The sequence below is a fragment of the Rasamsonia byssochlamydoides genome, assembly GCF_041956645.1.
Source record: "Rasamsonia byssochlamydoides strain NRRL 3658 unplaced genomic scaffold VTN77scaffold_14, whole genome shotgun sequence".
Lineage (NCBI taxonomy): Eukaryota > Fungi > Ascomycota > Eurotiomycetes > Eurotiales > Trichocomaceae > Rasamsonia > Rasamsonia byssochlamydoides.
In genome coordinates this window covers 129,851-153,993 of record NW_027192397.1, presented here as the reverse complement: position 1 = coordinate 153,993, position 24,143 = coordinate 129,851, and the positions used below count along the sequence as shown (strand labels likewise).

Below are 24,143 nucleotides of genomic sequence, written 5' to 3'. Positions count from 1 at the left end.
CTGGGCGAAGCTGGGAAACCCGGGCTGGGACTGGGAGACGCTGGAGCCATATTACCGCAAATTCTACACTCTGAACCCTCCAGCAGCCGAGCTGGCGCAGCACTTGGACATCAACTGGATTAAGAACAAGGGCAATGGTCCCATCCAGGCTTCGTTTCAGGGAATGGTCCAAGACCCACTCTCGAAAGCCTGGACACAAGCATTCAAGGAGCTGGGGTATGATCTCACGGACGATCCATTCTCTGGAAGTGCCATAGGCGCTTTCAGTAACCCAACCAGTGTCGACCCGACTTCGAAGACAGAAGCTACGCAGCAAATGCCTACTTTGTACCCGCTAGCAGGAGGCAAAACCTCCACGTCGTGACGGGAGCATTGGTGTCTCGGATCTTGCTCGAGAAACAAGGAGACATAGTATCGGCGACAGGGGTGCAAGTTAAGGTGCAGGACAATATCAGCGACGTGAAAGCCACCAAGGAAGTTATCTTGGCCGCGGGAGCTCTTCAATCACCGAAGCTCCTCGAGCTCTCTGGCATCGGAAATGCCAACATTCTCGAGCGCCACGGCATCACCCCCGTTATTCACAACCCTGGCGTGGGTGAAAACCTTCAGGATCATTTAATGACCGGTATTAGCTACGAAGTCCGCGATAGGGTTATGACTGGTGATGGGCTTCTGCGTCAAGAACCTACAATGCTCAAAATGGCGACCCAGTTGTACGCGGAGCAGAAAGCCGGGCCTCTTTGCTCGGGCGGTCTAGGCTCCTTCGCTTTCATGCCCATCACGGACTTCATCACGGAAGACGGGAGACGGGAGTTGAAGGAACTTTTTGACAAGTATTGTCAAGACATAGACGGTAATCGCAGAGAGCAGTACGAGGTCCTCCGGGAAATCTACGAAAACCCCCAGGAATCCACCGGCTCAGCCTACATGTTCCTCGCGCAGGTGAACCTTCACACTTTCAGAACCTCGCAGGATTTTACAGAGGATCTCCTGCCAGGCAACTTTGTCAGCCTAGGGGTCACCCACCTCCATCCGCTGTCTCGTGGCAGCGTACATATCTCATCCGCAGACCCCGAAGCAGCACCAATTATCGATCCTCAATACTTCTCAAACCCCATGGACGTTGAATTCATGGCGCGACATCTGCGGTTCGTGGAGACTATAGCAGAGACGCAAGCTTTGGGGTCGTTCCTCAAGCCCGGGGGGCAACGCAACGACGCAACTGCGTTCGTGAAGGATCTCGATGCCGCGAGGGAGTACGCCCGAGACACTGCCCTATCCGACGACCATCCTGCGTGTTCATGTCCAATGCTCCCAAGGGATAAAGGGGGTGTGGTAAATGAGCGATTGGTTGTTTACGGGACAAACAACCTGCGAATCGTCGATGCCAGTGCCATGCCTTTGATCCCACGGGGGAACCTCCAGACGAGTGTTTACGCGGTTGCAGAGAGGGCTGCAGACTTGATTAAGGAAGATCACCTATTTAACCGTAGCCAGCCTTGACGTCGGTCCGGTAGAGCTGTCATAACAAAGCCTTTATCGAGAATCTGGTCAAGCATAGTTGGTCTTCCGCGGTTCTTGTCAATTGTACTCCGTACATACATACATAAGTTGTCCAACGTCAGTCTCCTTGGCCCCCACTCAAATACCCAGACATGCATGCACATGTGGGGAGGTTAGTGACATTAGTGACATTACGGGATATATTGTAACCAATCTCTTAGCTGCTTGGTCCAGGAAGGCGCTGCAAATGGCACGTCCAGCCGCGGCGCACGGGGGCGAGAAACGACTATCTGAAGATCGAGCCTGTCGATAAGTTACTACTGTTTGAAGAATTAGCTACCGTTCTGTCTTCTCATCTTTTGCTCGTTTGAAGAAATCACACTCTCTCTGGCCATGCATAGGCCGAGAAATATATATCTAACATCCGGCATGCCTGGAGTCTTTCAGGAGCCTGCGCAGGCGACTTCGGTCGAGCTGCACCCCTTCGACCGCTCACTCCCGCGGAGATCCAGATGGCAGTCAAAATACCTCGAGGTTGCCTTCCAGGAGTCCGCTACGGTATAAGCGCATTGACGTTCAAGAACTGTCGAAGAAGGATGTTATACATCGACGCGGAACGACTGGGCAAGCCTCTTCCGCCACGGCCAACCCGAGTATTGCAGACATTGTTCCGTCGTCTCGACACGGGGGCGTTTTTCAAGGCGCTGTTGAACGCCGACACTCGGTCCGTCATCTTCGGGAGCTGCCCAAACATGTCGTCCAGGTAAAGGTCTACGAGGAAGGACGGCCCCGAGATCGCTGACTGATGTCTGGCCCTCGATAGGGTCCGGCGGATCGAGATGATTGAGATGGAACTGCTAAGCGGAAATCAAGAAGCTGAACCTTCCGCCTGGCATGACCGTGTGCAATGAGCTATGGCTCTACGGCACCGATGATCCTAATGAGATGCGGCGACTGTTCAGCAGCCGGCGGGAACGTCCTTTTCTGTGAAGAGGAATGCTGTGAGGTGGCAGAAATGGCGCTTTCGGGTCGGCTTCAACGATCGGGAGGGTGTATTGTGATTTACAATGTGACCTATTCTACCGACTGTTACTTTGTAAGATGACCGTGCCTTACGGAGGTGAGTGAGGTCTCGAAAAGTTGTGTACACAACAGTCATACTAACATGCCTTCCAAGACCCTCGCAAACCATTCCATCGAAAGCGGGCTTTTGATGCAGGAGATGCCGGCCTTGGTGTTACAGCGAATCAGCTGTCTCTTGGGTGACTGCCTGGGTCATATCGAGTATTTTGACGGGAACAGGACCGACTCTAAGGGCAACCCGGGTCGTATGGTGAATGTGATCTGCCTGCATGAGCAGGACGACGGGCTTCAGTACAAGCACACCACGGAATCGCCAGCTGGTCATTCAGATAATCTGCACGATCTCGAATTACGAGTACATTTTCGCCTACATTTTCGACCAAGCTGCCGGGATCGAGCTCGAGGTGCGGGCCACTGGGATATTGTATTGTCGAACTCGCCGCTTGACAACGAGAATGGAGAAACGGTCCCCTGGGGCACCAACGTTGGTCCAGGCGTGATGGCAGCTTTCCACCAGCACATGTTCTCCTACCGCATCGACCTGGCCATTATTGACGGGCTCAAGAACATAGTCTACTACGACAATGCCAGAGGGCGACGACAATCCTTTCGGATGCGGCTACGTGACCGAACGAACAACGATGAAGACTGGCGATAATCTGGTCGGACCTGATCTGATCTTGCCTTGTCTTTAATATAATAACGATTGATTGATTGATTGATTGATTGAATCTTATGACGTGATGATCACGAATGGCTTATATATATATATATATATGGCATTGCAATAATAGGTAAATATATAAATCACTACCTGTCTAGACAATTTAGGGTACGATCCAACGCAACTAGGTACATGTACAGTCGATGCTATTGGCAGACTAACCTAACGACCTAACTACCTACTGAGAAGAAGAAGAAACAGAAAGATAGCCTTCTGACACCTTAAAAAAAAACAAAATCTCCCATATTTATTACTCGGTGGATTTCCCATCACCTCCATTCATTCATAGTCTCGGAGCGGCGCACTTGTCAGCTTTTCGACGGCCATATAGATCGCCCCAACTTGCCCCCTCCCCTACTACTACTACTGTAAACAATCGGCAGATAGTACCTACCTACTTGTTTACCTACTTGTTAGGCAGATAGTTTGGTCTGGATTAAATGCAGACTTAGACTTGTATTTTATCGTGTTCGTGTCGTGTCGGCCATAACTTATGTAGGTTCATCCGGGCTTGCTTATACAATACACCAGGGGAGGGAAAAAAAAGTTAAGGAAAAATAAAAAGTAATCAATCAATCAATCATCGTCACTCTCTTTTATTATTATTGTATTATCTCTCTCTTATTATTATTTGATTGATTTTCTTTCTGGGGAACCCCACGAGGGTTCGCTTTTCTCTTTTTCTCTCGCATTACAATAACAACAAAATCTACATAAAAAAATAAAATAACACATCCATCAGGAAAATTATTAATTTAATATGCTCCACACCCGTACGTATCATCACACCCATACCATACATATTACATACCACACCACATCGCATCACATCACCCCATCCCACACACATACGGGGCTACCTAACTTTACCGACAAGACTTGGACGAAACGATACGTGAACTATGGATCCATACTGTCTCCACTCGAGAGAGAAGAAATAAAATGCGTCCGACATACCGACACGTGCTCATGACTTGCAATGAAGGAAGGAAGGAGAAGAAAAGAAAAGAAAAAAATAATTTTTGAATGAACTCCTGGCCACCTTCATTTTCCCCATGTTTTCCTTTTCGCTTTTTTAGGTGGTCAGATCGTACCCCAAAAAATAAAAGAAAAAGGATAATTCAGGTGGCGACGCTGCAGAGCCAGACTTCAGTTCACTGGTTGGCAGGTGGGATGTGGGCGCTGGGAAGTTCGCCTTTGCCAACGTTGTCAATGGCCGCCTGGCGAGCGCCGGCAAGACCGTATTGAGATGGGACACCCTCGATACGGTGTGTCGAGTTGATGTTCTTCACCAGGGTGATCTGCCAGCACGTGGCACCGCCCTGGCGGGAGGTGATGGTGGAGGAGGCCAGGAAGTACTCCCAGATCTACCAAGAAGTCAGCAGGTGTATCAACAGAAGAAACAAACTGAGAAGGATGAACTTACCCTAAACCACCGCTTTCCATACTTGGCCTCGACCTTCTCGCGGTTGCCCATCCAGTTGCGGTACCAACGCCACAGAGTGGCCGAATAGTGCACGCCAATCGTGTCAATGCTCTTGATCTCGAACCCAGCAGCCTCCAGCTTGTCGACTACAAAGCCAAGAGGCGTGCTCGCGTCTGCACCAGGGAAGATGTACTTGTTCATGAACAGACCCCAGATCAGATCCTCGTACTGCCACGATCTACGCAGGCCAGCAATCTGCAGGAAGAAAACACCATCGTCGTCAAGCATGTCGTACACCTGCGACAGGAAAGAACCAAAGTGACGGACACCGACGTGTTCAGCCATCTCGAGACAAGTGATCTTCTTGTAGCCACCGGGAATGTGGGGGGCATCACGGTAGTCCATGCAGAGGATACGGCTCTGAGACTCGGGAATGCCAGCCTTACGCAGACCGGCGTTGCCCCATTTAGTCTGGTTGCGACCCAGGGTAATACCCGTGACGTGAGCACCGTAGTGGACGGAGGCGTATTTGGCCAGAGTACCCCAGCCGCAACCGAGGTCAAGCATGGTGTCACCGGGCTTGAGCCCAATCTTCTCACACACGACAGCCAGTTTGTTGTCCTGGAGCTGCTCCAGAGTCTCTTCCTTGTTGATGTCGCTGATGATCCCAGAGGTGTAGATCATGCGGGGACCCAAGAACCACGCGTAGAAGTCATCGCCACGGTCATAGTGGTCACGCACCTGTTCCTCGTCTTGAGAACGAGTGTGCATCAGCATCTCCGGAAGGAAGCCGGTGAGGAAGTGCTTGTAGAGACCCCAGGTGAAGCGGAAGCTCGCCCAGTCGTGTCTGTACTCCAGGATTTCCAGAGCATCGCCCTTGAAGTCCACCTCGCCATTGAAGTACTTCTCGTAGAAGGTCTCCATGGGAATCTTGCTCTTGCCACGGTACTTGGCGCGGTCATGCTCGTTGTGGAAGTGCAGGTAGTACTCGACAGGGCGGCCAGGGTACTTGGCCTTCTCATTCTTGCGGGGAGAGATGGAGGACGCAATGGTCCAGAAGGCCATCAAAATCGGAATGGTGGTGAAGATGGCGAAGAAGATGGTGGTGTAGAAGCCGCCGCCCACCTGGCGAGCAAGGTACCACGGGACGAGAATCAGAAGAGCAATCAGGAGGGTATTCGAGAAGCTGTCACTGCCTGCGGAATCTGCCGGGAGGGGGGCATTTTTGATCGCAGGGTACTGTCAAGAAACACGATCAGTATGTTTCTCATCTGGCCACGCTCTCAAATTACGACTTACCGCGGTTCTCCTCACACCGCAGTCCTCAGGGGGAGCGGTGGCCGCGGGAGCGGCGGGAGTCTCAATGAACTCGAAGTCCTCGGAGGACTCAGAGTGCGCTCTCGCCATTGTTCACGGCGAATTGAGGTCTGAATCCTGGGGAATGGAAAGGTTGCAGTGTGGTTGTTTCCAACGCTGCAAAGGTGTACTCTGTAGGATTGAACTTGGGAGACGGTCCCTGTTGACAGTGGTGGGCGCGCTAGAGTGTCCACCCTGCAGACTAGCAACTCCACGGGTAACCAGAGTTCACACCGCAACGTCGTCGTCTAGGCGATCAGGGACTGGAAAATCACATAATTCTTCTATGGGACTTTTATCTCACCGGTCAATTGCCTTTATTTGACGGTGGATGGTCAATTTGGGCTGTTTGCAGGCTCATCTACGAGTCGAGGCAATATTTCAATACACGGCTCGCCAGGAAAGTTGAAACGAAGCGATCCACAACTCCAAGCTAAAACAAGATCCTCATTCCCCAATGCCTTGAACCAATAGCTGACTACGCAACGCCTTTAGTTCAGATGCCTTAAGAACAGGACGAGTTCATAATGATCGTATCTACTCCAAGTACTCCGTACTCCGTACAGCATAACAGCATACCAGCATAACATGTGCAAGATAGAATCAATCAAGCCGTGTGCCTGTCAGGAACGCCATGTCTGCTCTCCGTAAAAACGCCAAGATAAGACAGTGTACAGACCCACAACCGTACCATGTATTCCGCCATTATTTAATCTTGTCACTAACCCTGTCAATAACCGTCCCAGTGCCTGGCCTCCGTGAAGACCCTTTTCTTCTAATTTCATAACCTGTAAGGACAGCAGCCTTACAAAGTCAGCTGGAAATTCCGAGTCTCTTCGTCCTCTTCGTAGATCGGAAGTTCCTCTTCGACCTTGTCCTCAGTGTTTTCTTCCTCATTAACAAGACAGCCGGCTTCTTTGCAGCGGGTCCACATCTCACTTCCAACGGGCGGCGGTCCGTAAAGCTCGATATACTTTTCCGGGGCAAGAATGCTCTTCGACGCTGGCTTGTCTTCCTTGGCCTTGGTTGTCTTGCCCTGCAGTCTCGAGGACACGCTTCTGCCCCTGGCATAGCCTAGGGTCGTGCGAGACCTGGCAGTTGCAGCAGCATGACGCATCGAGGACGCATTGGTGGGAGTAGGGGTTTTCTTCCTCGATGCAATCAAGGAGGATGCCTTTCTTGACTGAGAAGTTGTGGAAGATTTCACAGTGTTCAGGCGCGAAGCGGACGACTGGGATAGAGCCGCAGCTGCCTCTCGAGACTTGATGGTGGAGACACTCCTCGCGCGTGTCTTCTTCCCATTCTCTTTGGCACTTTGCTCCTCTCGTCGTTGCTGCTGAATCTCCTCCCAACAGGGCTCGTCGGGGTCTTCCCGAATATTGATGCCCCGCAGCTCCATATTTTCGACCTGTTTCAGGATCATCTCGTCGACGAGCTTGTCGTACGCGATCGATTCTTCCTTGAACTTGCGCTCCCTCTGGGTGAGACCGTCCTCCCCAACCTCGCCATGGAAGTAAACCTTCTCCCATCCCCGAGCTATGTTCCGTCCCTTGAACTGGGGAAACGTCGTATCGTAGATGATATCATCCGGATGGTCCGGGAGCTCTATGAAAATGGTTAATAACCGTGTCAATCGTTAACGACACTCTGCGAGCATCAGTCTTACCCTTCGGCTTCGGCGGCGCATACTCGACATCAGGGACCTCATCCTCTTTCAGCTTGCTCAGCAGCTCCGTCCGGCTTGGTTGCACTACTGGAGCGGCCTTTTTCACTTTCTGAGCAGTTGAGCTCTTTCGATTTGTCTTCTCCGGCTTCACGGTGTCACCAGGCGGTGCGGGAGTCTGAAAACCTTTTGCCTTGGCGTTGGTCGTTTTCATTCCCAAAGGAGCGCGGTTTCGAGGCCCTATGGCAGCCATTCCATCAGTTCAACGCGTTCACCCAAGAATTGCAAACCATCACTCACCCAGAGGGGTGACGAAGGCATCTTTGGCCGGTTTGAGAGTATTCTCATTGCGGAGTCCATTTCCCTTCACAGTCTTCTTTCCAAACGCCAGCGGATCATTCTCGTCGTTCAAAGGGACTTTGAAAGGCGTCTTGGGAGCCCTGGTGCCGGGCGTCTTGGGCTGCAGCTGTCGAAGGCCCTGGTTCAGCGGCTTCGCGGCAGCAGTGGTCTGCTGGACGTGCACCAGGTTTTCCTGGTCTCGTAGAGCGAGCATTGCGGCTCTTTTGCTATGTAAACCTTGTAAACCTGAGCATCCGAGACTCTATCCAGCGGTGAACTTGGTTGTCGTTCTGGATTTTGTTGTTTGGGCGGTTGCCCGTGGAGACGGGCCGATCGCAGCTCCACCGGCGTCGTGTTGCCTCCCGTTGCAGTCTGTTGGCCGCGCTAATGGCAATCCCGCTTGGCGTGTCTCCAGCGCTGCCCGCACTGCGCAGCCAGCGGACCAGTGCCTCCTGCCGCCAGCACTTCGGTCACTTTCTTCGACCGCCTGACTGTTCTTGATTCCCAACTTCCCCATATCACATCTCTCTGTCCTTCCTCCTGGTTTCTCGCTGAGCGAAAGCCGTTGTGTTACTGTCTCTGCTGTCGATACATCTTGCTTCTGACCCTGCAAATAACCATCTATCAAAATGGATAAGATCAGAGAAGTAAGCATGCAACTCCCCAGTGCCGCCCCTGATGGCGGGGTAGCTCTCAGCTCGGTGCCATATCAGAACCCCCCGGTTTGCCGTTGTTACTACCTGCTCCCAGAGCACACTCTGTACAACTACATCAACGAGAAGATGCTGACGACGGGCTCTGTAGAAAATGAACGCCCTCCGCGTGGAGGCTGATGAGGCCCACGCCCAGGTCGAGGAGCTCAAGAATAAGGTCAAGGCGCTGGAGCAGGAGAACTTGGCCAAGGAACAGGAGATCACGTCCCTGACGCACCGAAACCAGCTCCTGGAGGCCGAAATAGAAAAGCTGGAAGCCAGCCTGAAGGAGGCCAAGGAGAAGGCCGACCAAAGTGCCCAGCACGACACCCAGAACGAAGCCTTGCAACGGCGTCTTCAGTTGCTCGAGGAGGAGGCCGAGGAGGCCGACAAGAATCTGCGGGAGACCAACGAGAAGTACGTCTGCCTCGTAAGCACTCTGCGATCATTATGGACAGACAGACTGAACTGGATGACAGGCTTCGCCAGACCGATGTCAAGGCTGGTCACTACGAGCGGAAGGTCCAGGCCCTCGAGGCGGCTCGCGACCAGTGGGAGGCCAAGTACGAGGAGATGGCCAAGAAGTACGCGGATCTGCAGAAGGAATTGCAGGAACTGGAGATTTCGATAAGCAATGTTTAAGCCTGGCTATACATAGGTGGGACTGCTGTAGCCAGCCCAGGCCAGTTTCAAAGATCAAAACTTTCTATTTCCCACTCTCAGCAGAGAGCTATCATTTGTCCCGCTCGCGTCGAGGGCACTCTGGGTCCTATCTTCCGCATCGATTGGTTTCTCAGACCTTCTCTTCTTGTTATTCCCCGTGTGTTGTCCCTCCAGTGTCTGTGGTACATAGATAACGTTTTAATGGAAATTGTCTTTCCAGCTCGACTGGATCCTCTCTGGACTAAGACGTCTTGTTCAGTGAACTCGATGCCATATGAAAACAAGGTATCAAAAAAAAGTGTTATCGCTCTCGTCGTGCTTTGGCCTTTCTCCTCTTTGCCAGACGTTCCTTCTGTTGGGTGATTAGACGCTCCGCTTTGGACTCGTAGCGGAACTTTTTCCTTTTTTTCTTCGGTTTGTCTTTCTTCTGAACTTCTTTTTGAGCGGATGATCGATCTCCGGCGTTGTCCTCGTCTTGGGCGCTACTCTCGCCATCTTCACCACTACTTTCTGTCTTGTAGAGCGCTTCCTTCGAGGGATCCATCTCCTCGACCGTGACTGTCGTATACTTGTCCTCGTCGATATACTCTGCTTCGTAGTCCACCGGCGGGGGCTCATCGAAGCCCTCCCATTCCTCCTCCTCACCAGAGTTATTCTCTGACCCTGAGTCTGTATCACTGTTCAACTCCTCCTCCATACGTCTTCGAGTCTCTTCAACCATCCGCTGGTACTCCGCCGCTCGTTCTTCCCTAAGCTGCATGAACGACGAAGTCAGGAAATTGATCTTGGCAAAAGCACTGAGAACTACTTAGCAACACAAAAGGACTCACCTTTTTCCGCTCCAGCCTCCTCTCCTCGCGGGCTTTCTTTTGTGCATATTCCTGCGCTGCTCTGGTACGCTGTAACTTGCGCTTATGAAATCCTGTGAGGAACTCGTGCCTTGCGACGGGATCGAACGTAATCTCTTCGACCGCGCTGGTCAATTTGCGTCGTTTTGCATGAGGTGCCATTGTAGAATATACTGGCTTTTTGACCTAAAGGAATGAGGGAGTTGATGCTGGACCTGATAAAATAACCCGTCCTTATTTTCTGCTAGCATAAAAATGTGTTGCGGGCTAGCTCCCCACGCCCAGATCTTGCCGTCATTGGCTTGACCGCCCTCGGGCCACCTCCAGCTTGGAACGTCCCTTGCCAGAAGCAAGCAGCCTGCGAAGACGAAATACAGCAGATCGCATCATGCATCTGAGTCGATTTTGGCTGTTAGCTCTCGGAGCTGCGGCCGTCGAGGGATTTAAAGATACCTCGCCATTCGTCTTCGCTTCGACTTCAGAGTACGTCTCCACCGCGACCCGCGACGTTCCCGTACTGTACAAGATAGACAGATTGCTCACATGGCAATAGGTTCCCTACATCCTCATCACATCTCAAGTCCGCCACGTCTCTATTTGGAGATGTCTGGAGCAAGCTGAAGACATGTCCTTCAGACTATTATATCATTGCCTCGCAGCCGGGCGTCCATGCCACGGACTATTCAAGCCGCAAGTCTGCGCCACGGTTACGAGAGAAAGCGACGGGCAAAGATAAGGCCATCCGGTCCAACTTCACCGTCACCGAGGTGGTAGGGATTCTGGATGCAGCATCTATCCGAGATGGATTGAAGGACGAGTGTGGTGCGCATGTTACCGCGATTGATGCATCAAGTGAGTGCTGCTGGAACGTTCAAGGATCTCGGATCAGGTATCTGACGACTTCGCAGCGGGGTCTTACCCCTTGGATTTTGGGACGAGTCCCCGGGTGATTGATGTGACATTCCCGATGCTTCCTTTGGGGTCCAATCGGGCCCAGCAACTCGCTGACAATGGTTTGAATACAACTCGACCTATCACTGTGCACCGCTGACTTTTTGTTTGGTAGATGCCTTCCTCGCCGACATCATTGACCGAGTTCCATCGAGCAAATATACCTTGGTCTACGTCACCTCCCCCCGAGAATTCGTGGACGACGCGGAGCCAGATTCTCCTGTCTATAACTTGGAAAGCGGCGTATTTCAGGAGCCCCTTCATATGGAGTTGAAACGAGACTATGCTGGGCATGCTCGGGAGGATGGATCTGACAGCAGCCGGTCTCTGTTTGAAGAATACCAGTTCCTCAGTCCAGGTGCGTTTCTACTATTGCACTTTCTATTCTCTGCTCCGCTAACGGCGTCTCCAGGCATCTTCATGGGTCTTGTCGCGGGTTTCGTTTTTCTGGCCATCTTATACGTTGGCTTTTCCGCTCTGACGAGCTTGGAGGTTCCTTATGCTGCATTTGAGAAGGACACTGCTCCTGGCTCACAGAAGAAGCAGCAATGAATATATACATCTACATGACTGTATTCTCAGCTATTCTCAGCACATCCAGTCTGTATCCACTGGCACTCGAGCTTTGATGAAGTGCTGGTCGTGTTTTATGTGTTTCGGATTTCCCAATTCTAGCGTATTTTGTTCCCTTACGGAGTCTTTGAGTGTTCCATACCTAGGTACCTAATAGTTCATGTCTTTTGGATGCCTGATCGACTCAAACCGCCAGCCAGCGTGGAAGGACTAATGGCATAAATTCTGAATCTGTATGTGCTTCTGCAAGCCATTATTATCTTATCATGTCACGGAACCACGTAGTTATGCCGAGAATCGTCAGTTACTCCGTATGGTCGAGGGAGACTAAATATAACAGCCACGTGATCACTCTCAGCCGCAAGGGCCATGCCTCCATTCACCAGTTGGCTAGGGGCAACGCAGGGGTTGGCTGCTGATCTGAGACAGGCCTCGATCGCCCCTCTCCGTCTGTTGCAAAGACTAAGACTGCTTTCGCTGTCCTTCATTCAGTCTCGTTCACCAGCGCTTTCCACTCGTCCATCGTTACTCTTCGCTGGCTGCTCCTTTTTCGCTCACGCTCGCTTTGTTGACTACGGCACTTACGCCAGTTCGTACCGAATCCATCACCCTCCCAGGACGCGAGAAAACGGATTGAAGACCAGCCTATAGCAATTTTTTTTTCAATCGACCGAGAGATGGGACTCCAGTGAACCGATTGATGTGCGAGGTTCTTTGAGGTTGCACATCCCATTCCCGGATCTCCGTCATACACGGACTCGAACAGTCTCCTTCCCGATGAATCTCTTCCGCGGTAGGCTGGGCATCCAGCCTACGATTTTGCTCGTCTTGTTGCTGGCCAGCTTGATGGCTGGTGAAGTGCTTGCGCAAGCAGCCCCGACCACCACCGACCCCGCGAACACAGCAGCCGACACTGCGACTACGGCAACAAACACCGATGGTACTACGGCTGCGGCCACTTCAGCCCAAACGACTGATGCACCATCTACGGACAACAGCCTGCCACCACTGACCACCAGCACCAGCTCGTCGGATACTCTACCCTCATTGACCACGTCCACTGCGAGCTCCGCGAGCTCCGCGAGCTCCACAAGCAGCAGCTTGACATATACTATTCCGGTAGCCACCGTTCCCCCTACCGCCAATGCTCCGTACATGCGACAGTCCAACCTGCCGGAAGGAACCGTGTTTATCGCTGTGGGAGCGGCTCTGGGGTTCGTTGGACTGTCAGTGCTCGCCTGGCGCGCCATGGTGGCATGGTCGATCAACCGTTCCGTCCGTCGTGCGGCCATGGAGCAAGCCCAGTTAGAAACGAAGACTCTCCTGAACAATAACAACAATAAGCGAAAGTCTAGAAGACATTCTCGTCGTCGTTCTCACAGGCACCATGATGGCGGCAACTCCGTATCCATGGAGAAGCTTGGTCCAAGCCATCGCCACAGCCATATGGCTGGTCCCAAGAGTCCTGGCGCGCAGAGTAGTCTTTTCTACTCGCCTACCGCCAGCGCGGGCATGCCCCAAGCGGCGAACAGAACATCGACCTATCTGCCAGCGGGATACTATTCCACGGGAGCAGCAGCTCCAGGAGGGCACAATCGCAATCTCGGACCCAGCCCGCCTGGATCACCCTCCCTACCTCCGAGCAGCGGGCCAGATGGACCGCCAGGCGGCGGTAACAGGACGTCCCATTTAGGTGCGTCGAGCAGTACAGTAAATCTCAATGTTCCGCCGCAGGGTCGAGCACCGAGTGCTTACCTAGAGGATCTGTTTGAGAATCACACCGCTGCACCTGGGGGGACATAGTTTGATGATTATCACAACAAGTTTTTCATTTTCAATTTTTTCCCTTACGATGGCTTTGATCAACAAGCTTACCTTGCCGTACGTACATAATAAATCCTTGCGTTGCGCTGCGTTGCGTGGATATTGGAAAATAATGGGATGGCTTCAGTTGATTGCTCGGTCATTGGCACTCACCCTTAAACTATTTAAAATGGTTTAATGGTTTTCACATTTCGGTGTTCTTTCTTTCTTTCTTCCCATCCTGTTTTTGCTGCTTCTGGCTATGGCGTTCCCAGTTTGATATCGGGGGGTGTTCTTCTTCATTTTCGCTTCTTTCATGTCCATGGTTTCATGGTTCTTCCGGCTTTATTCTATTCTATTCTTTCTTCCACTCTACTGTTTTTGTTTTTCATATTTTGACTCGGCCCATTTGACATCCATCCATCTGTATATCTGTCTGCCTGCCTGTCTGTCTGTCCGCAGGAATTGCAATTGCAATTGCAGCTGCAACTGCAAATCATGGTATATATTATAGTATATACTATATTATATGTGATGGAAACTTGAAGAAGATAATCTTAGCAGTGAGCGAGCGAGCGGGCGAGCGGGCTGGTGACTTTCCCTGGAACTTCCCCTATCTATCTATGTACATACATACATACTGTTCCTATCGTGCATATAAAAACTAGGTAGTGCAATATATATACAATGAGCAGTTAGTGACATAGTGTACATACATGTACGCAGAAAACATGATGAAAGAGAGCAACGTCACCCTGTCGAATCGAATCAGAGTAATTCTAACCGGCCAGCGTACTGTATTGTACTTGTTCATAGACGGGCGAGCAGGCGGATATATGATCCGATACAGCATGTCTGTTGCCAGTATTATTCTTATTTTATATCGTAGGCCTACTATAACCAACCAGACCAAATTCTGTTCCTCTCATATACAGTTCACCCAGGGGTTAAGTCAAAAAAAAAAAGAGGTAGCATCAGGATGGATCATGAAGTACTCACTCCGTAGTCCAGCTCAGTTGGTTCGAGATAGATAATAACCGCGAAGCATAGCCAACAATATAATATCGCCTGAAGATACAGCACAGAAACCAGAAGAAAGCCTCCCCAACCGCCAAACCATGAAATAGGAAAGTAAAACATTATAAATGAAAAAGAAAGGATTTCTGCTATCTACAATACAAGTATCAGTGCAAGTATTAAGTAAGTAACACACAAAAACCAAAGCAAACCACTCCAACAGACATTTCTTTATCTTAACTCATCTTGATAGTAGCGACTTGAAAGGCAAAAAAAAAAGAAAGTTGTCAGCAAGCAGATAAACGAACAGGGTATATAAAAGAAAATGATAGTCTATGGATGGGAATATATCAAGCACAATGACTCCTAACTTAACCTCTAGTTAACCTCTAGTCAACGTCTAGTCTCTTCTGTCGTCGTCGAACTTTCCGCTGAATTCACCAAGGAGTATGTCGTCTGGTGCGGGGCCTCTGGTGTTGCGGACTGCATGAGGACGTCAGCGATTGCTTTTTTTTTTAATTGCAATTGTAACACGCCGATGAAGGCGACAGGCGACAGGCGACTTACCCCACTCGGTCTCGACTCGGAAAAAAATCCACATCCATCGCCTGGCTACCTCCAGGAACATGAGCAGGAAGATGCCGCTTTCGAGGTTGTTGATCCGATCGAATCGCCGCGACAGTCGGCATACCCAGGTGAATCGCAGAATGAGATCGATGATGATTGCGCCGTAGTACAGTCCATTCGAGTAAAAGGCACGGTGTCGTCGCAGGCCAAATGGATGATCCGGCCGGCTGCGCTCCGCGGAGAACAAGGTCAGGTCCCAATCCTTAGCGACGTCCCAGTAGAAGGAGTAGCACGAGTTGACGAGACAGAAGAAGACCCTAGTTTGAGTCAGCAAGGTCCGTTTCTTGCGATGAGATAAACATACCATAATCGTGACACGGTCACCTCGCTGAGCCCATTAGCCTTCAGTGGGCTGTAATTCCGCTCCAAGGCCGTGAAGATGATAACAGGGAAAGCCGTGGCATATTTCAGAGCGTTGGCCAAGTGTTGTCCTCCCCAGCCATCACCCCGGAGCCCCGCACGCCGCACACGGATAAACTCAATCAGACATTGCCGCAGTCGGATGGCACTCGGAATGGCAATGATCAAGGGTACAACCATTTCCCCTCCACAACTACGGTCTGGCTTGCCGGTACTCGAGGTTTTGCGTGAAAAGAACATGCAGAAATTTATAAAAATCTCCGCGAAGACTTTCGCATAGCTCGTGAGGGCATCGGCAAGAAGAATATCCCCAAACTTTCCATCTTGCGTCTCTGCCAGTCCACCAAGACTGATGCGCCGCAACACCACCAGGAATCTGTGTCGACCGGAGCGAGAAAGACGGTGAAATGGCAGAATGAGGATGATCACAAATATCAGGAAATAGGACTGAGGAATGACCTCCCACGATATGACGCGCTCAGCGGAACCATGTGTGACGGCCCAGAAGACGAGCAGACAGACTCCGAGAGGGATCGTAAGGAGGGTGGCTAGATGATATGTCGAGATATGATGAGGAGTCTGGTGAGGCGACTGGCGAGAAGGATACCGGATCAAAGCAGGCACATCCTGCAGGTTGCAAGTCAGTCTGTCTGCTTATAGTCTTTGCCGACGGGAGGATGCCTACGATCTTTGCCAAAGACAAATAGTGGAGGTTAAGACCCCATCCCCAGAAACCTGTTCGTGTAACGACGTTCTTAGTTTCCCGTCCAGTTTCACGTCGGGAACGACATAGATTCCCGTATACATAAATAGCGTCGCGCCCTTACCAGCAACCAGTATGATAGCAACACGAAACGGCAAGGGAAGGAAGCTGCTGAAGCCGTCCAACTCCGCCGGCGGATGACGGCTCACATCCATTGACCCAGGTGCGTGTAGTGTTGCTGAAGAGAACGGTCAGGGGGGTGGAGGGGGAGGGAACTCAGAAATGGCCAGCTTTAAAAAAACAATTTTAAAAAAAGACAAAAAAAGAAGAAAAAGAAGAAAGAGGAAAAGATGGAGAATAATTAATTATTACAAAGTTTCCAAAAGGGAAGAAAAGGAAAAAAGAACGACTCAGGGTGAGAGGAGCGCAGATCGAGACATGCCAGATTCAAGAGGAGCGATCATGGAGACATGGCTGGATTCATTAATATTGCATTATTTCCCATCTGGTCGGTCTGGTCAGCTCTCGGGATGCGACGGACCAGACGCGACCAACCCCTGTGGCCCGTATCACGTGAGTAGAACTGCATTGGGATTGGCTGGTTGTCCCTGGACTGGGGCCAGCCGCCGCCATACCGCTTCGGGACCCATCTCTGACGGAGTAAGTAAATCACGTGGAGATTACCGAGGCTCGGGACGCTTCCGATATATGATAGTTGAATACACAACATCCGATAAAGAGAGTCATCATGATCCAGAGCAGCTTCTTTCAAAGCTTCTAATTGATGCTGCTGCTGCAGGCGCTTCTCTGGAAAAGGACAGAATGGCCGACGACTCCTTAAAACAGTCCTCTTCCTCTTCATCTTCACAATCGCAATCACCATCGACATCGACCTCCGCGCCCACGGCCCATTTCTACCCCTTCGCAACATCCCCAGACATCATCCGGTCCCATGAGAAAGACGGCTTCATAACCAGCACGCTTACCAACCAAGCACAGTCCATCATCCGCTCGTTGAAAGGCGCGCGATATGCACATGCACACTCGGAAACGATCAAGAACCTGACGGAGATCCTGTACTTCTCCCTGACCACGCTGATTGGGAATCGGACACTGGGAGAGGAATATTGCGACATCGTGCAGCTGGAAGATGACACGCTGCAACTCCCCTCGATTGGACGGCGAGCGGGATACATTCTGAGCAGTATCCTGCTGCCCTGGATCTTGGGACGCATCCTTCCCTCGCTCCGACAGAAGATACGCGCCAAGCTGGAGCGCAGCATCGCCAGAAAACATGCAAAGGCGGCGATGCAGAACGGCGCATCTCGCATGACTTCGTTGAAAGATCGTGCATCCAAGACAACAAAAAGTCGATTCCTGACCACTCTTCGCTTGCAGACGTATATCCTCGAGCACCTCGACTCGCTGACGTCCTTGTCTCCAATCTATGCTCTCAGTCTAGCAACATTCTACTTTACCGGCGCGTACTATCATCTCTCCAAGCGCCTCTGGGGTCTACGGTATGTGTTCACCAAGCGGATCGAGGAGAGCGAACAACGCGTCGGATACGAGGTGCTTGGTGTGCTGCTCGTGCTGCAGATGACAGTGCAGGGGATCATCCACATCCGGCAGACCATCGCATCCATGCAACGGGAGGTAGAAGTAGAGCCGGAGTCGTCCGCTTCCACGTCTGGGTTGCGCCAGAGCGCAGACGAGCGCAGCAAGCAGGACAAGCTTCTCTCCTCCGTGCAGCACCCCCCGTCCATCCCGGCTCTTCCTGCCTCCACGCCCCGCTACGACCTGTCCACTGACCCTGCGGCCGTGCCATGGATTCCCGCGGGCCAGCAGCGCAAGTGCACGCTGTGTCTGGAGCTGTTCAAGGACCCCAGCGTGACGACCTGCGGGCACGTCTTCTGCTGGACTTGTATCCGGGATTGGGTCCGTGAGAAACCGGAGTGTCCGCTCTGTCGGCAGGAGGTGCTGGCATCGAAGATCCTGCCGGTGAGGGGGTAGATCGCTACTATTACCTGAATATTAAAAGAAGTCGTGCATACTACATAAGAAGTAACAGTGAGCATCATCCACAGGCGTTTGGTTAAGGCGTCAGCTTTTTTCTCTTGTATATATACTTATTAGGGGTATCATTTCTACGTCCTCACGAATTGTACGAATCAGTTCCCATGTAGATTCTTGTTTGTTCTACGATATATATATACATATACAGTACAATTCTTCGAAACAGGTCTTCTCGCTGGATACTCCGTTCGATATCCTCCAGGTTTCTTCTCTCCCTGAGCTCCATCTCGTTCTAGAGCTCTAGACTACGCATGTTGGCAACCCACATCACATAATGATACAAGTTGCAAAGGCGACATCCTATTCTAAATAAATACATCGGGAGAGTGTCTATAATTATTATCATTCTGTCAAAAACGAACATAAGAAGAAGAATAGGGAGATGAGATATGTAATGTGGCGGTCAAACAATGTAGAGGTCCCATTCAACGCCATGGTATAGTATTCAAGATGGTCAATTGGTATATTTTTTTTAAAAAAAAATTTCAAGCAAAGACAAGTGTTGATGTCATGGAGACTTGGCCTGTAGCTGCTTCGGGGCAGATTCCTCAGCAGGCATCTCGTTCTCTTACCGGTTCTGGTTCTTGGGAATCTTCCCTTGTTCTAGGAACTGGCTCTCCATTCGCCAGACGGATTGGAAGGTCGAGTTCCACAAAGGCTGGGCGCGGTGGAACCGGGTTGAGTGCCTTTCTCTTCGCCTCCATGACATGGTACAGACGCAGGCAGGCGTAGGGATCAGCGGCGGCGTCTGCATTTTACCACTTAATTCAGCCACAACATGCTCTGATTATCTTTGACGAGTCATCAAACTTACATTGAACTTGACGGTAGTCCAGCCTCCGCGACCAGTCGCTGCATCTGACATCGTCCTCCTTGTACAGCGGTAGGCCCAAATGCTCCTCGACCTGCAGGCTCAGATTCACCAAGCGCTTGTTGACCAGCTTCGGATTGGATTGCGAATATTTCACCAGTTTGTACAAATGGCTGAGCTCGAACTGACCCCGCACGTTGATCCCCAGATGTCGACGCACGCGCGTACAATCCGCTTTGATCGACACGCCCACCTTGGTAATATCAGGGGATTCAAGCAGCTTCTTGAGTGACGGGGCAACGAGCTCGTCAAGCGTTTCGCCAGGTCGGAAAAGAGCGATGTGAAAGAGGGCTATGCGTTCCTCGTTTGCTAACTGGATCAGAGATACATTATTCTTGATGCCGTCGGTGGAAAAGGTCTGGGCCATCCACTCGAGGTCGAATCCCACTACATCGCTCTTGAGAAAAAGACTTGTGACCCGTTCCGTACTTTCAAGGGTCGTGCAATAGTGGACGACGATGCTCTTATCCCCAGGTCCCTTACACAGATTATGACTCCAGAATTGCGGACGGGGAGCCTTTTCAACAGAGCTAGTGATCTGGGTCGTAAACCTCTTTACGGCGGTTGCTGTGTCAGGGCTTGAGCCTGTCGATACCAGATCCTCTGAATTCAACGTATTGTGGTCGGTTCGGGAGGCTTCCTGTGAGAAGTCTGTCAAGCTGAACTCGTTCTCAGAATGGCCATCAGCGGAGCTGTCTCCATGAGTTCCAGGTCCAGTGCTATATTGTCGTGAAAATGCGGAGCTAGAAGGACCACCGGAGACTCTTGGTACGGAAAACTTGGAAGAGGAGCACGGTGTCCGTTTCGGCCGCGAATAGCGCTTGGATATTGTAGTGTCGGCTGATCGCGGTGCTCGTCGCGTGCGGCTGGGAGAGTTCTTCGAAGGTTCCTCGCTTTGAACCCTTCTTCGGCTTCCAGCTTTCACCTTCTCTCGAGTGGCCTTCCCGACCCTTGTCTGGTGCTTTCTTTTCTTCGGGTTACTCCGACTGTTCAAAGGTTTGTCAGACCGCTGCTCAGAATTGTTTTCTCTCTGATCCCCAAGTGAATTCATCGATCCATCTCGGGAATTTTCCTCGGCTCGCTTCGAACGTTGAGCGAAACTCCGGTTTGAGCCCGAAGACAATACAGACCTCGTTGGCTTCGCGTTTCTTTCACCATGATCGCCTGTGGTATCTGTAGGAACATTTCTTACCAGCGTCACTGCATCATCGAGAATCTTCGAACTTCGTGCTCTTGCTGATAGTTTAGCCGATCTCCTGAAGGAGAAAAGCGGCTTCATTTGAGTCGCCATTCGGTGTTTCAAAGGTCTGCGCACAGAGAGTCGTGTACGTGCTTTTGTGCCAGATGTATCACCGTTTTGAGACACGGATTCCACACCTAGAGGGTAGAGTTCACTGTGGACTTGCCGTAATGCGATATCGTCGAGTTCCTCTTCTTCATGGAATTCTGCACCGACAGAGGTTTTCTGGGAGGAACCGTACCACATCCTTAGGTGATTTAGCTGCACTTCCCCCAGGGCTAGTGTCTGGTTTACATAGCTGTCCATCTGCAAGACCCATTGACGGAAGAGAGCAGTATTCTTGCTCAGAGGCGTGGCTGGAGTGAACAGACCGCTTTGAACAGTAAAAGCAGTTTCGCCTAAATCATGGATTCTAGATTCTGACTGCAATCGCAACCAGTTGATCATTCTCAGCCACGTGTATTCATTCGAGATGTCACCGCGAAAATAATCAAAAGCATGATGGACCTCTTTTAAATTTCGAACGTGTCGTAGGCGTGCCTTTGTGTCCAGGTTCGACCAGAGACCCGGAGGTGGATTGGCTAGAGTGCTTATCAGGTAGGCGATCTCGGTGCTGAGAGCACCTGTCGACGCCCAAAGCAGTTCAAACGGGGCTAAGACGTCCAGTTGCCTCCAAAAGATGTTCAACCGCGGACTGCGTGCCGGAAATCGCTTTCTCAGCCGCCGCATATAAAAATGCAGTAGGATGTTCTCGTATGTCCATTGTCTACGCGAGACCTTTCTAGAAACTGACCCCCCAACCAACGCTTCTATCGAGAGTCTCAATGTCTTGGAGCGCTCGTGGATGCGAGGCCACTCATTTCCGTACAGACTGATGAGACGTAAATATGATGCACCGGCAAGGGGACCTTCTAAGTTGGTTCGTAAGAAGTAGAATCGGCGGAAAACATGGCCTGCCCTGGCGACTTCACGAGCGGTCCATCTTTGAGCATCCTTGAATGCATAATATGTTTTGCGGCGTTCTGAAGGAATGTCCCGATCGCTGCCCAGGGATTGGAGGATATCGGAAACCTCATGACTTTTTTGGAGAGCAACACGAAATGAGTCTTGTAAGGACATGTACTTTTTCTGGAGCGAAAGCACTGAGTCCAGAATATCGTCAACTTTCTTCCTCGCTGAAGCACGAGGTCTTATAAACTCTTCGTTGAGTTCATGTACTAGTTCCCTAAAGGCATCGGAAAGAGCAGACACTCGCAATGCAATGGAGACGACCTCTAGGGAAAATTTCAACCGACGGTAATCGCTTTTCAGGTCACTGATGAGCTGCGCACAACGAGAAAGCTCGTTTTCGAGTCCGAGATATTTAGCATCGCAATACTCAGAAACAAGTCGACCAAAATCGCTTTTCAGGTCACTGATGCGCCGCGCAGAACGTGAAAGCTCGTTTTCGAGTCCGAGATATTTGGCATCGCAAAATTCAGAAACAAGTCGACTAAAAGGTGTGATTGAAGCCAGTCCAGACTCAACCCTGCGAACCGTCTCCCGAAGTTTATTAAGGGCTTGTCGTTGCGCAAAAGCTTTAGCAGCCTCCGCTCGTTGTCGAGCGCGCAACGCTTCCGCAGGTGAAACAGGTTTTAGCGAAACAGGTCTTCTATGGACTTGACCAGTTCCCCTTTTCCGAATCATGGATCCGAGATCGCTAAAAGTGTCATCTCTGGAACCGGTGAGCTCGTCGAGCAATTCAGGGTCGTCAAATTCGTCGGCATCTTCCGACGCAGCTCCTCGCCCAGCTCGACCGAGCAATGAGCCGCTTGAAAAGTGCCGCCCGGAATCAACCGTCACGGAACATGAGTTACAACATGGGAAACGTATACAGGGTCCACGGGCATGACTGGGGAGGATCGCAAATCCACTGCAGGCGTCTGGTCAGTCAATACAGAGCCCAATGCGCTAGAACAATACGAACCTTCGCCTATGAAGTCGGACTGATGAAAACCCATCGAATCTGCCAACATAGCCGCAGCCGTTTTGAAATGCAGAGGCGGCACCGCGAGGCGTCCAGCCCGCTGCATATTGTAGGCGGATTTGCATCGCTCAATGTGACCATACTTACTGCCCGGAACCAGCCAATTCGAGCAGCACCGAACCTCTGTTATGAGTGAATTCGTATGTCAAGCATTGTAGAGGTCAGATGCCGCCTCTGCTTTGGGAAAGGAATCTTGAGAAGAAAAAACACATTCAAGATAAAGAAAACTATCGATAACGAATTACTCGGAGCTCAACCTTGGTCCAGCCGCCGGACGTACTACCGTACTAGGCAGTGGAACTAATCCAGTTCAGGTTAGAATATCGGGTCAGGGAAATCTTCAAGTCCGAGTCAGCCACGTGAGTGGTCCATCAACATCATCATCATCCATCTACAAAAGCACGTTCATTGATCTATTTCTTCAGAGCAACCAGACCAAGGTGCCTCCTTCGTAGGATTTGCGCTTCTATATCACCGCTAGTGTCTGCATCAGCTGTGTATACCGACTGCCGGAGGTTGCCCTTGAAATCTTTTATTCATTCGCAATGGCTTCTCAACTACTACCTCTTGGTAAGCATCTCGAACCGCTGTGTAAGGTCCTTTTGCGGAATGCTAATCTGTGGATACAGAGCTGATTGACAAATGTGTCGGTTCCAAAATCTGGGTGGTCATGAAAGGCGACAAAGGTAGGTTTAGTCCCGGACGGCTCTTTAGTTATACGAAACGAGAAGATGGATGTTGCGCTCTAGTATCTCCCTACTAACAATGCATAAACAGAATTTTCAGGTACTTTACTTGGATTTGATGATTACGTCAGTATGTATCTCTCAATCTTTCTTTCAGTCCAGCTATGATGGTAGCAGATGCTAACGGAGTTGCAGACATGGTGTTGGAAGATGTGACAGAATTGTACGTCTCGTCTTTGTATCTTTTCTTTTCGTCCTTTTTTTTTTTGAATTCTCCTCTGTCGAACCCATCTAACATGACAATCAGTGATTATTCTGGCACTCAGGAGAAACTTCCCAAGATCCTGCTCAACGGGAATAATATCTGCATGGTAAGCAGCTGTTCTCTTCAAGAGATTCGATTCTTGTTTCAGACTCTGGCTAATGAGAATTATCTCTAGTTGATTCCTGGCGGTGAGGGGCCTGTGGCCAGCTCATAGGGGACGAATAGGAAGGGCAAGAAAATAAAAATAAGAAAAAAAAAAGGCTAGATATGATGTCCGCCTTGAATGAATGACTAATGAGGAAAATTATTTTGAGATAACCAAAAAAAAAATGTTAAAAAACTGGCGTAATTGGTGTTATCGGAGATGCCTAATTACTGCACCTTTGGGGTCCTCACCATAAACATGTACTGTATGTGTACGAATATGAATAATGGCTATTTCACTTCATATAACCCATCATAAGTCCACTCTCACAACGTCAATAACAATTCTGTGAGTGTATAGAAACCAAAGAAATCTGGCTTGCAGCCAACAAAGTTATCCAGGTCGAGGATATGGATAGGATTTCTATCCATAAGGAACAGAGCATATTATAAAGGCGACATTGCTAGTTCGGATTTTTTCCCATCATTTTATTTTGTCCACTA

General features: G+C 50.6%; 12 protein-coding genes across 12 annotated transcripts; 7 read left to right on the top strand and 5 right to left on the bottom strand.

The window, feature by feature from the left end:
• Nucleotides 1-618: 618 nt before the first annotated feature.
• On the top strand, nt 619-1,503 carry VTN77DRAFT_1726 (uncharacterized protein; the record flags this gene model as incomplete). The annotated part of the gene is made up of 1 exon (XM_069417489.1): nt 619-1,503. One exon carries the CDS (start codon nt 619-621, stop codon nt 1,501-1,503), a length of 885 nt encoding a protein of 294 aa, XP_069279831.1.
• A 1,213-nt stretch (nt 1,504-2,716) lies between these two features.
• VTN77DRAFT_1725 (uncharacterized protein) lies at nt 2,717-3,244 on the top strand (the record flags this gene model as incomplete). Its single annotated transcript, XM_069417488.1, has 1 exon — nt 2,717-3,244. The coding sequence occupies one exon, from the start codon at nt 2,717-2,719 to the stop codon at nt 3,242-3,244; it is 528 nt and encodes a 175-aa protein (XP_069279830.1).
• A 1,220-nt stretch (nt 3,245-4,464) lies between these two features.
• On the bottom strand, nt 4,465-6,143 carry VTN77DRAFT_1724 (uncharacterized protein; the record flags this gene model as incomplete). Its single annotated transcript, XM_069417487.1, has 3 exons — nt 4,465-4,677; nt 4,737-5,975; nt 6,036-6,143. The coding sequence occupies 3 exons, from the start codon at nt 6,141-6,143 to the stop codon at nt 4,465-4,467; spliced, it is 1,560 nt and encodes a 519-aa protein (XP_069279829.1).
• A 754-nt stretch (nt 6,144-6,897) lies between these two features.
• On the bottom strand, nt 6,898-8,308 carry VTN77DRAFT_1723 (uncharacterized protein; the record flags this gene model as incomplete). The annotated part of the gene is made up of 3 exons (XM_069417486.1): nt 6,898-7,697; nt 7,759-7,995; nt 8,056-8,308. The coding sequence occupies 3 exons, from the start codon at nt 8,306-8,308 to the stop codon at nt 6,898-6,900; spliced, it is 1,290 nt and encodes a 429-aa protein (XP_069279828.1).
• A 415-nt stretch (nt 8,309-8,723) lies between these two features.
• Nucleotides 8,724-9,428, top strand: VTN77DRAFT_1722 (uncharacterized protein; the record flags this gene model as incomplete). The annotated part of the gene is made up of 3 exons (XM_069417485.1): nt 8,724-8,741; nt 8,899-9,203; nt 9,266-9,428. The coding sequence occupies 3 exons, from the start codon at nt 8,724-8,726 to the stop codon at nt 9,426-9,428; spliced, it is 486 nt and encodes a 161-aa protein (XP_069279827.1).
• A 322-nt stretch (nt 9,429-9,750) lies between these two features.
• Nucleotides 9,751-10,459, bottom strand: VTN77DRAFT_1721 (uncharacterized protein; the record flags this gene model as incomplete). Its single annotated transcript, XM_069417484.1, has 2 exons — nt 9,751-10,203; nt 10,280-10,459. 2 exons carry the CDS (start codon nt 10,457-10,459, stop codon nt 9,751-9,753), a joined length of 633 nt encoding a protein of 210 aa, XP_069279826.1.
• A 226-nt stretch (nt 10,460-10,685) lies between these two features.
• Nucleotides 10,686-11,800, top strand: VTN77DRAFT_1720 (uncharacterized protein; the record flags this gene model as incomplete). Its single annotated transcript, XM_069417483.1, has 5 exons — nt 10,686-10,780; nt 10,851-11,149; nt 11,206-11,310; nt 11,364-11,606; nt 11,661-11,800. The coding sequence occupies 5 exons, from the start codon at nt 10,686-10,688 to the stop codon at nt 11,798-11,800; spliced, it is 882 nt and encodes a 293-aa protein (XP_069279825.1).
• A 798-nt stretch (nt 11,801-12,598) lies between these two features.
• Nucleotides 12,599-13,624, top strand: VTN77DRAFT_1719 (uncharacterized protein; the record flags this gene model as incomplete). Its single annotated transcript, XM_069417481.1, has 1 exon — nt 12,599-13,624. One exon carries the CDS (start codon nt 12,599-12,601, stop codon nt 13,622-13,624), a length of 1,026 nt encoding a protein of 341 aa, XP_069279824.1.
• Nucleotides 13,625-15,041: 1,417 nt separating this feature from the next.
• Nucleotides 15,042-16,546, bottom strand: VTN77DRAFT_1718 (uncharacterized protein; the record flags this gene model as incomplete). Its single annotated transcript, XM_069417480.1, has 5 exons — nt 15,042-15,124; nt 15,209-15,525; nt 15,573-16,255; nt 16,314-16,363; nt 16,456-16,546. 5 exons carry the CDS (start codon nt 16,544-16,546, stop codon nt 15,042-15,044), a joined length of 1,224 nt encoding a protein of 407 aa, XP_069279823.1.
• Nucleotides 16,547-17,153: 607 nt separating this feature from the next.
• VTN77DRAFT_1717 (uncharacterized protein) lies at nt 17,154-18,344 on the top strand (the record flags this gene model as incomplete). The annotated part of the gene is made up of 1 exon (XM_069417479.1): nt 17,154-18,344. The coding sequence occupies one exon, from the start codon at nt 17,154-17,156 to the stop codon at nt 18,342-18,344; it is 1,191 nt and encodes a 396-aa protein (XP_069279822.1).
• Nucleotides 18,345-18,955: 611 nt separating this feature from the next.
• On the bottom strand, nt 18,956-22,609 carry VTN77DRAFT_1716 (uncharacterized protein; the record flags this gene model as incomplete). The annotated part of the gene is made up of 3 exons (XM_069417478.1): nt 18,956-19,155; nt 19,222-22,430; nt 22,485-22,609. 3 exons carry the CDS (start codon nt 22,607-22,609, stop codon nt 18,956-18,958), a joined length of 3,534 nt encoding a protein of 1,177 aa, XP_069279821.1.
• A 480-nt stretch (nt 22,610-23,089) lies between these two features.
• VTN77DRAFT_1715 (uncharacterized protein) lies at nt 23,090-23,709 on the top strand (the record flags this gene model as incomplete). Its single annotated transcript, XM_069417477.1, has 6 exons — nt 23,090-23,114; nt 23,174-23,230; nt 23,322-23,360; nt 23,426-23,453; nt 23,538-23,601; nt 23,671-23,709. The coding sequence occupies 6 exons, from the start codon at nt 23,090-23,092 to the stop codon at nt 23,707-23,709; spliced, it is 252 nt and encodes an 83-aa protein (XP_069279820.1).
• Between the last annotated feature and the right edge of the window lie 434 nt (nt 23,710-24,143).